This window comes from Suncus etruscus, chromosome 1 (assembly GCF_024139225.1).
Source record: "Suncus etruscus isolate mSunEtr1 chromosome 1, mSunEtr1.pri.cur, whole genome shotgun sequence".
Taxonomy (NCBI): Eukaryota; Metazoa; Chordata; class Mammalia; order Eulipotyphla; family Soricidae; genus Suncus; species Suncus etruscus.
The window spans coordinates 166018773-166029890 of NC_064848.1; the positions used below are offsets into that span (position 1 = coordinate 166018773).

At 51.3% G+C, this 11118-nt stretch overlaps 1 protein-coding gene across 4 annotated transcripts in view; it reads right to left on the reverse strand.

Annotated features, from left to right (window-relative positions):
* Nucleotides 1–5608, reverse strand: part of SEZ6 (seizure related 6 homolog) — a 56947-nt gene extending 51339 nt beyond the window's left edge. For all 4 annotated transcript variants that reach the window (XM_049771450.1, XM_049771440.1, XM_049771433.1 and 1 more), the window contains exon 1: nt 5412–5608. In XM_049771450.1, coding sequence (XP_049627407.1) covers nt 5412–5469 — 58 coding nt within the window. In that variant the 5' untranslated portion in view covers nt 5470–5608. The remainder of the gene's footprint in view (nt 1–5411) is intronic.
* Nucleotides 5609–11118: the final 5510 nt, after the last annotated feature.

The following is an 11118-nucleotide window of genomic DNA, read 5'->3' on the forward strand; positions in this document are numbered from 1 at the left end:
GGATCAGAGAAATAAAGTTAAGGCACTTTTCTTGCATGCGGCCATCCCTGGTTCAATCCCTAGCCCTGTATGTGGTCCCCTGAGCAACACCAGGAGTGGTCCCTAAGAACAAAGCCAGCGGTAAGCCCTGGCTTACTCAGAGTGGCCCAACAGGAAAAAGAAATAAATAAAAAAGATTTTCAGGAAGATGGGCAGGCAGAAGTCCAGATGTTGAGAACATGGTTTATTTGGGGGAACTGATTGGTCTGGTGAGTTGATTTCCTGCTACAATTAGCCTGGAAGGAGTGTTGGAGATTCCCGGGTACCTGCTTTCTATTCCCCAGAGACTGGCTATATTGTCTTTCCCCTGATTTGCTTATTCAGTGTAGATCCTTGTTTCTTCCTCCCCAACAGCATTCCAGTAGCTGTACACCAAGATATCTGTATGGCTTGTCCAGCTCTGGGAGGGTTGGGGAGTGCCCACCTGTTGGTATTTAGGGCATTTTCCTGGCTCTCTATTTAGGGATCACTTCTGGTGGACTCAAGTGATCATATGGGGGTACCAAGGATTGAACCCCGGCCAGCTGTGTGCAAGGCAAGCCTCCTATTCACTGTACTATTCTCCAACCTTCCTTCCTTCCTTCCTTCCTTCCTTCCTTCCTTCCTTCCTTCCTTCCTTCCTTCCTTCCTTCCTTCCTTCCTTCCTTCCTTCCTTCCTCCCTTCCTTCTTTCTTTCTCTCTTTCTTTCTTTCTTTCTTTCTTTCTTTCTTTCTTTCTTTCTTTCTTTGTTTCTTTCTTTGTTTGTTTCTTTGTTTGCTTCGTTCGTTCGTGCTTTGGTTCTTGCTTTCTGTCTTTCTTTCTTTTCACTCATTCTTCCCTTCCCTTTCCTTTCCTTTCCTTTCGTTTCCTTTCCTTTGCTTTCCTGTCGTTTCCTTTCCTTTGCTTTCCTTTCCTTTCCTTTCCTTTCCTTTCCTTTCCTTTCCTGTCCTGTCCTGTCCTGTCCTTTCCTTTCCTTTAACATGGCAGTGTTCAGGGGTTACTCTTGACTTGCTCAGGGGATCATATGGCATGTTGGGGATCAAATCCAGGTCAGCTATGCAAAGGCTTTACCTGCTTTACTATCTCTCCATCCTTGGGATTCCTTTTATTTATTTATTTTTTTTTTTTGAGCCACACTCTGTGGTACTCAGGGGTTACTCCTGGTTCTGAGCTCAGAAATCACTCCTAGCAGACTCAGGGACCATATGGGATGCCAGCGATCAGACCTGAGTTGGACCCAGGTCAGCTGCATGTAAGGCAAATGCCCTATCCTCTGTGCTATCACTCTGACCCTGAATTCTTCTTTTGAGGGTTAGGCTACTATCAGCTCTATGCTCTGGGATCACTCCTGAAAATGCATGGGGCAGAGAGAAATATGTGGTGCTGAGGATCAAACCAGGTTGGACTACATGCAAGGCAAGAGCCTTACCTGCTATGCTGATTCTAGGTTCTAAAAACCTATGTTGAGAGATTTGTTTATTTTTATTATTTATTTATTTTTGGTTTTTGGGTCACACCCAGCAGCGCTCAGGGGTTACTCCTGGCTTTACATTCAGAAATCGCTCCTGGCAGGCTCAGGGACCATATGGGATGCCGGGATTCGAACCACCGACCTTCTGCATGCAAGGCAAATACCTTACCTCCATGCTATCTCTTCGGCCCTGAAATTTGTTTATTAAACTAACCCTACGTATAGACCCTTTCTTTGTAGAGTGCTTGGGGGATGATGCAGTGTTAGATATTGAACCTGGGACATCTACATGCAAAGTATGCATCCTGCTCCTTTGATCCATCTTTCCAGCTCTCTACCCCATTTGTCTTTTGAGCGGCTTTGGTGTATTAAGCTCTGATAGCTCTCTTCCAGGCTGGAAATGGGGGTGTAGAATCCATGCACTGAGCCCAGTCTGGCAAATGGAGTCTTGAAAGAGAGGTGAGACAAGAAGGGTGAGAGGAGGCTGGAGAGCTTGGGGCCTGGGCTGAGAAGTGGGACTGAGGAAATGGTGCAGATACCCCTGCACCATTCCAGTATTCTTGCTGCAGAGAAGACAGAAGTTCTTAATAAACCCAGCACCTGTGTCTCTCTACGCACCCTGCAGTGTCCCCAGGGCATTTTTAAGCTGCCACCTTGTTGAGAAGGCTGGGATTGCTGCCAGGGCCTGCGAAGCCTCAAGAGTTGGGGCCAGTGAGGGACAAAAAGCCAACCTGACTTCTGCAGTTCATGGCAGTCTTGGGGTTCTCCATCTTCCCCCAGAAGCTCAGGGGAGCTTTTTGCTCACCATGCTAACTGCTGGGACTGAGAAGAATCCAGACTGTCTCCTTGTCTCTAGTATCCACTTCCTGATCCAAAATGCCAGGCTTAGGGACAGGAGTAGGGCCTAAAGCCAACACACACACACACACACACACACACACACACACACACACACACACACACACACACACACCCCTCTTGTATTCCCAACTCAGGATTAGCCAGCCAGCTAAGGCTTATCTGCAGGAAACCCTATTATTGCTTGCCAAGGTCCCTATTTGTTCACTAGTGGCACAAGGGGCTCTCAGAAACCAAACCCCTCTTTCCTTCCTCCTCCAAATCTGGCCTCCCAAGTCCCAGTCCCTCAGTTCTCCATAAAGCAAGCCACTCATTTGTTATATCCGGCTTCTCCCTTCCATTGCATGGACATTCTTGAAGAGTTCAGGGAATGGAGTCTAGGGTCCAAGGTCACACATCCATCAAAACAGCCTCCCTTCAGCCCCAACCCCACCCTAGTCTCTGTTGCTTTTACCTTCACAATCTCCCCAGGCCATGTTCACACATGCAGAGTTTAATTAACTTTATTGATATTCAGAAATTAGGAGAATGACTAAAGGTAATTGCTCATTAAAAATCATTAAACTGACACAGCAGGACTGGCAGGAGCTACCACCCCCCCATTGCTTTACTCCCCTCTTGTGGCAGGATCACACCCTCCAGCTGGGAGGATCCTTGGTGGTTTTACAGAGCCCCACAGTTGGAGATCTACTACATATTCCCATCCCCACTCCCCTGACTGCTGGGGAATAGGAGACTGAGGCTGAGTTTGAGCCAGATCCAGCAAGATCTGGTCCTGCCCTGTGTTCTCCACCTCTCTCAGCCTTTGGCTGTTCCTGGCCGCATCCTAGGGTCACATCTAGGCCTGTGTATGTGCAAAGCTTTTACCAAGGCAAAGCCATAGTGTTGAGAGATGCACAGCCCAAGATGCTGAAGCTGATAGTCCAAAGCCCCTACTTCTCAAAGTGAAAACCTCTACAAGCTCACAGAGGCAGCACCCCAATGAATGGGACCCTGGGCTGACTATGGTTGGTTCAGATCTTCTGTCCCCAGCTTTGGCATTGCAGGACTGCTGCTGCTTCTTTGGAATAAAAAAATAAAGGATTTCCCTGCTGCAGTACCCACTCCACACACTCTTATGGTGAGTGGTCCATGGCTATGAGGGAGGCCAGGGAGGGACACTGGCGGGAGATACACAGGGTCTTGATCTCAGAGTGTACAGAGTCCTCCCAACACTCACACCCCACGTCCTAGCAGTTTCTCTGGTCCTACCAGCAGCCATCCTGGGGTGGTGGGGGTGGTGGCTGGATATAGTCCCAGAGGGCCTAGCGGAAATGCTCTGGTTGAAGCTGCACGACGCATCCCTGGCCTTCCATGCTTCTCGTCCAGAGCCCTTGATCCATAGATATACAAGAGCAGCTACTCCAGACACCTTGGACCTTGATTACAGTCACCCACAACTCCAGGATTCAGACTTCAGGGAGCAGGGAATCACCTGATCCTCCCTGTATCCTGGGAGCTGTCCAGCGCACGGAGATGGAACCACCCCAGAACAATGCTCCAGCTTGGCTAGCAGGCTCAGATACCGGCATTCCCTCCCCTTCTTTCCTATCCATGCCTTTGATGGGATTACGGGACTCCCTCTTACTCTCCTGGTTCTCTCCAAAGAACACAGGCTTTGAGTTCTTGGTAACACCACAGAGACCTGGTATAGACAGCCAGAGGCTATCTACCTAGCCTGAGGACCTCATGACGTGTGGAACTGGAGCTGGAAGCTGGGGATGGGACTTCCTTGGCCCCAGATCTAAGAAAACTATAAGCCCCAGCCCCTGCTCCAGCCAGCTGCCTCGATCACTGGTGCAGCCTGGAAAGATGGAACCAGCAGGGTCGACATTTCCACCTCTCCCCCTTCCATGTCAGGCTCTACCCAGGGACCTCCAACTAGTCCCAACTCTGAGCAGGGTCCAAGGGACCCCGTCAGCCAGTGACTTGAGAGGAAGGACCTGAGCACGGTAGCTTTGGTGAGTGCTCGTCTGAACCAGGCGGGTGGATTCCGCAGGGACTCAGACATACTCTTTCACCAGACAGAGCCCCAGTTTTCTCCACAACATTCGCTTGTTGCCCACCCCTTGGCTAAGCTTTCCTCAGCCCGGGGAAGATGAAGCTTTAGATTGGGACAGAGCCGGAGCGGGATTCAGGATGGGGATCTGGGCTCGGATGAAGCGGTTGCTGCCGTCCCGTCGAGTAGACGGGGACCCGGCCGGACTGCAATCAGCGGGGAGGGAGGCAGAATGCGGGGAGGTTGGAAAGGGAGAATTGGGGTGGCCAGCGTGGTCATCCCGGAACCTGAACTGCTGCAGCCGAGGGCCGAGAGAGGCACCGATCAGCACCCCCTTCTTTAGCCCCCATGATTGGGAGTTTCTCCCTGGAATTGAATCCTAAGTTGGAATCGACTCCCAGCGTGGCAGCGCCCGAGCAGAGCGAAGTAAACGACTTGCCCATCCCGGGGTCGTCCAGCCGCCGGCCGCGTCGCAGGCGGAGAGGACACGAGAGGCCCCGGGACCCCAAAGGCAAAGTGGAAGGAAGTTTGGCGAGCAGCAGGAGTAGGGGCACGGGACCGAGGGCCTCGGATCGGATCGGACGGGCCTCCCTACCCCACGCTCGCAGCCCGGACGGAGCCTCCCCTCGCGACCCTGCACGCGCCCCGGCGCTCCGAGACTCGCGGAGTGTTGGCGAGGCAGCGCGCGCGGGAGAGCGCGTGAGTGTATGTGTGTGCGGGGAGGGGGTGGCGTGATGAATTGCAGCAGAGAAATCCCATTAGATCCGGGGAGATGATTAAAGGCGAGGTCCTCCGCCGGGCGCGAATGGCGGGAGGGAGCCTCGGCAGCTTCCCGCCTGCCCGCCCGGCCCGGTCGGTCGGCGAGGGGCACCAGCGGAGCCGGCGGAGCGCGGAGCCCGAGCTGGGCGGCCGGGTGCGCGGAGCCGGGAGCCTCCCCGGACGGTCCGATCGGCCGTCTGGAACCTCCTCCCCAGGACCCTGCTCCCCTGGCCCCGTCCTACCGCCAGATGCCCGCTGGTGCCTTACCGTTAGCCAAGAGCGCCAGCAGCGAGGGCAGAAGCAGCAGCAGGGCTGCCGGGCGCATGGTGCTTGCCGGTGGTGGCCGCGCCCCGCCCGGGGCCGCGGCGGGAGGGCAGGGGGCTCGACGGGGCGTGGACGCGGGGAGACCGAGCGGGATCCGGCTGGGGAGCAGGAGCGCGGCCGCCGCCACCGCCGCCGCCGCCAGCGCCTGGCAGAATCAGCACCACGGCCAGCGCCTGGCGTCGGCGCCCGGGATCGCCGCGCGGGGCTGGGGGCGGGGGCGCGGGAGGAGCGGCTGGCTTACCGTAAAGTCTCCAGCACAGGCGCAGCACGCCCGGCGGCCAGAGGAAGGGCTCCCGGGAAGGACCGACCCACAGTGTCCATGGGCACGCGGCCCCCCGCCCATCGGCGCTGGCCCACGCCCACCCAGCCCAGCCCGGCCCAGCCCGGCCACCTTCTCTCTCTCCTCATTAGCAGCCCGCCCAAGAGGTGGGTTTCCCCACTCGATTCTCTCTCGGTGCTTTCCCCATCTCTCCCCCACCCCATCCTGGTACCTGAGGTTTCCAAGGCTGAGCTGGGAAGACTGTCGTCTTCTCCCAGCGAGGGAGACAGCTGGCCAGGCCCCGGGTGCCCTTGTGGCAGCAGCTCCGTCCTGGGCCGATAATGAAGATGGCTTTTGAGCGTACAAAGGACAATAAATTATTACTTTGCGCTCAATAAATGCCAGGGCTCCAGGCAGCTGCATCAGCGGCAAACTGTGCTCACAGAAAAAGCTTAATTATCCTGCTATTATAGTTAAAAGCTAGTGGTACTCATGTCCTGGGAAGACATTCTTCGCTTGGCAGGAGGTAACCTGGGCCAAGCTGTGGGCAGTTGAAGGTAATAGGCTCGGGTTCTTGGGCGGTCCTGGATGCCCACGACTGACTGTGCCTTAGCCTGGCTATAGGACAAGAGAAGCCGCGGTGCCAGCTCTTCAGGCTCTCCCTGCTCGTAATTCTAGGAGACAATGGTACAGGCATAGAGGATATGGCCATTTCTCTAGGACTATTTTATTTATTTATTATTATTCTTACTTTTTAAAATTTTGGACACACACCTGATTGTGCTCAGGGGCACAATCCTAAATGCTTTTTTAGTGTTCAGGGCTTTCTCCCAGAGGTCCCAGGGGGTGGGGGGAATCGAACCTCGAACTTCTGAATGCAAAGCCTTTTGCTCAACCCATTGAGTCATCTCCCCAGTCTTCTTAAGGCTAATTTAGATAGACCTGTGGGGTGGTGGGGTGGGGAGAGAAGCAAGGGAACTAGCAAAAGACTTGTATGTGGCAAAATAATTCTGCAGGACTCTCTAGAGGCTGAAAAATTCCAGTGAATTACAGGGCAGTGAAGAGGGCAGTTACAGCTGCATTATGTCTAAAGCTGATGTCTAGACCAAGGGAGTTTGGCTTCATGGAAACTAAAAAAAAATCCTCAGTGGACATATGGGACATGACCCATGACAGATGAAGGAGGGCTGAACTTCCTGGCCCTAGGGAATGGACAGCTTCCTTTCACATGAACTTGTCTCCTCTGCAAAGCTTCTACACCAGTGTCCTCATCCTGTGAAGCAGTCGCAAGCATTCGGCTCTTAATTTTCTTTCCTCCCAGAATCTTTTGGTCCTTTTCACCACCATAATCTTCCAGCTTTGCTCATAGGATTCTTTCTAGAACCCTACCTGTAGACTCTGGGGAGCCTCCTCTACTGCTATGAAGAATTTCAAGCATTGGTCAGAGAGATAATATGGTGGGTAAAGTGTTTATCTTACAGACACCCTACCTGGATTTGATCCCTGGTATCACATATGGTCCCCTGAGCCCCACTAGGAGTGATCCCCAAGTTGAGGAATTAGTCCTGAACATAGATAGCCCAATACCCTCCCCACAACACACACTAAAAAATAATTCCAGACAGGGTCAGAGATATTGTATGCAAGATATGGTGCTTATTTTCTTTACATTGATTGATCAGGTTTAACTCCCAGTATCACCTAAGTCCCCTAAGCATTGTGAGGTGTCTCTCATAAGCACAGAATGAGGAGCAGTTCCTGAGCACCATGGTGTACGTGCCTCCAAACTGCCCTTCCCCCCTTCAATATATAAAGAATTCTAGGAGACATTGGGGTGGTGACTCAGGTGATAGATGTGCACATACCTGCATGCTTGAGTCTCTGAGTTTAATCCTTGGAACTCCACCCCCTTCCCTCCAGCACTGCAAGATGTTGTCCTGATAGTCCCAGAGCCCTACAAGGCCTGAGACAAACACCTCTAGGAGTGACCCCTATTTGAAAAATAAAGAGTCCCAGTATCTGGCAGCAGGTAGATGGCATGTGGAATTAGATGAGGGGATGAGGGAGAGGATTTATGAGAGGATTTCTGCACAGCCGTTCCGGGAATCTGAGCAAAAAGAGGGCAGCAGCAGAAAGATGACTGAAAAGGGGGGAGTTGACAAAAGGATCAAAAGCAAGGAAAGGAAGCAGAAAGGAGGTGCAGAGGGAGGGAAGAGGCCCAGAGGTAGAAGGTTCTGCGGCTGAGGGAAATTCAAGAGAAATACTGGTAACTGGGGGCTGGCGAGGTGGCGCTAGAGGTAAGGTGTCTGCCTTGCAAGTGCTAGCCAAGGAATGGACCGAGGTTCGATCCCCTGGCATCCCATATGGTCCCCCAAGCCAGGGGCGATTTCTGAGTGCGTAGCCAGGAGTAACCCCTGAGCATCAAACAGGTGTGGCCCCCCAAAAAAAAGTAAAAAAAAAAAAAAGAAATACTGGTAACTGGCATGAGAAGGTATCTTTCCTTAAAAAGATCCCTGAACATCATCTTGTTCTGGCCACCCCTAGACAAAGCAGCTTGGGTAGAGGTGGGTGAGTTATGGCCCAGTGATGAACTTCGCATGCCAGGATGATTTATGGGGATTTGAAGGCTGGTGGAAGGCTTGTCTGACTCCTGACAATTGGGCTTCTTCTTTTTTTCTTGGGGGGGGGAAGGTGGTCACACCGGCAGTGCTCAGGGGTTACTCCTGGCTCTACACTCAGAAATTGCTCCTGGCAGGCACGGGGGACCATATGGGATGTCGGGATTCCAACCACTGTCCTTCTGCATGCAAGGCAAACACACTACCTCCATGCTATCTCTCCAGCACCCACAATTGGGCTTCTTAATTGGTTGGGCACTACTCACAAGGATGAAAGTGACAGTAAGCCCCCCAGAAACTTGCTATATTATCCTTTCTTCTACCCCAACTCACCTAGGAGGAGGCAGCAGGTAGACTACAAATCCCAGACAACAGCACTGTGCCCTGAGACCAGAGGATGGGTTTGTAGTGCATGATGGGAAGAATCGTGCACCTGGGTTGTCCCTGCCTTTTAAAGATAGACAATGTGGCCACTAAGCAATGGGTTCCTACTTAGGTTGGGGAGAGCCCAGGCCTAGGTGGGAAACTGTAGAGTTTCTATCACTTTGTCTCCAAAAGGCTCACTCTAACCAGACTTTTTTGTATTACCCACAAACTGGGACAATAAGATGCCCTAGGGGACATTCTGTAGCATGCTGCCGACTCAAGTTGAAACTACATCTGAAAGTGGTAACCTGTAGAGATGCTTGAGGTTCCCTACATTTGTCTAATTTCTCTCTCTCTCTCTCTCTCTCTCTCTCTCTCTCTCTCTCTCTCTCTCTCTCTCTCTCTCTCTCTCTCTCTCTCTCATGTGTCTCCCACTACCTCTTCCCTTTTCTCTCAGATGACTGGGTGTTCCCTGCCTGTGACAGCTTACTGAGTTCTGTCTTTTCTACTAGTTGTGAGCTCTGTGAAGGCACAGATCATGTATACCTTCTCCACTCCTGGACTCACTCAGTGTCTGACACCTGGTAGATTCATAATAAATACTTCTGAATAAATGATGGGTAGGTGGTGGGTGGGAGACTGCCTAAAGCCCAGGTAGCCCATTGGTGCCAAATGAGTCCTGTGAGATAAGGGAGAAAGAGACAGTTGCTTCTTTAGGGGCTCAGGGATGTGATTAAAGGCTCATGCAGCAGATGGGTGATCTGAAACCAAGTCTTAAGTATGCTTTAGGTTTTAGTCAGTGGAGAGGAAGAAGAAAGCCATCCAAAGTTGGGTGAGTGTACTATTCAAGGCAAAATGGTGGAAAATGCTAGGCTGTCTAGGGTAATGAGAAGAATTGCATTTTACTTTTTTTTCTAAATTTGTTCCCATCTCAAATTAATTTGGGGGGTTGGGGATTTTAGACCACATCCAGTGGTACAGGAAAGTGACTTCTGGGGTCACTCCTGATATTTCGGGGACCATGTGATGGTGAGTCAGGGTTGGTCACATGTAAGACATCTTTTAACTCATGTACCATCTGTCTGGCCTGTCTCCCAAATTCAGTTTTTGGGCAGGGAATGGAAGATTGGACCATTCCTGGTGGTGATCAGGACTCTGTGCTCCGGGATTACTCCTGGCAGTGCTTGGGGATCATGTGTAATGGCATGGTTTCAGTCAAGTGGGTCACATGCAAGGCAAGTGGCCTTAACCTTTGTACTATCTTTCCAGCAATGAGAGAGAGAGAAAGAAAGAGAGAGAGAGAGAAAAGAAAATTATTTGACATAGAGGCTGTGGGCAGGGGAGAACAGGAAATAAACTGGGGAAATTGGTAGTGGGAAATTAACAGTGTTGGAACATTGTATGACTGACACTCAATATCAACAACTTTTAAACTCTGTATTTCACAGTGATTTAATAAAAAATTTTAATGTGACAGGAATTGGGGAAGGACCCTTGGGAGGTAATTAGAATTATATAAGGACTCATGGGGTGACAGTGAGAGGATTAGTGGCATTGTAAGAAGAGACACCAGGATATTCTCACTCCCATCCTCTTTTTTTTTTTTTTGAAGAGCAGTTTGTGGGAAATATAGAGATCCAGAGAGACTTGGAGGAAGGATTGAAATAGGCAGAGCCCAGGCTTTGTGGTCATCTGAGTCACAGGATATTCATGGAATTACTGATGGCTTATCCCCTCACAAAAATGTGTGTGTGTGTGTGTGTGTGTGTGTGTGTGTGTGTGTGTGTGTGTGTGTGTGTGTGTGTGTGTGAGAGAGAGAGAGCAAAAAAAAAATTATCGAGATAGGTTTCCAAGCACCCTGGCAAGCTGTAGGAACGGAGGGCTTCATGACTGCCTCAGGAAGAGGCAGGGTTTGAGACACTAGATTGCTTTAGGACTGAGATTCAGAGAGGCAAGTAGAGGCTTCTCTGCCCAGACAGTGCCAGACGTCCAGCCCACATCCCTAGACACACCAGCTTCACCCCCTACTTCCAAACAGCCTTGCAATCTGCAGGATCACAGGCACATTGGTGGCTTATTTTGAAGTCTCTGCCAGATGACACTTGCTTTCTGAGCAAGAAGAGAAAATTATTCTCCTCCAAAACAGCTTTCAACCCACAGCTATATCTCTGTGGAGCCAAGAGGATTTGGAGGTTTCAGGAAACAGGAGCTGTCCCTCTTACTCCAGAGACTCCTAGGAACACAAAGCTACCTATTCATCCCAACCCACTCCTCAGGAGACCTAGCAGCATCTGGTACTGTCCAGTAAACCAATGCTCCAGCCAGGCTTTCTGGAATACCTTATGCCAATGCTTTGTTTTTTAGAGCCAGTAGGAGAATCTTACTGTGGTATATAGGGAGTTCCAGC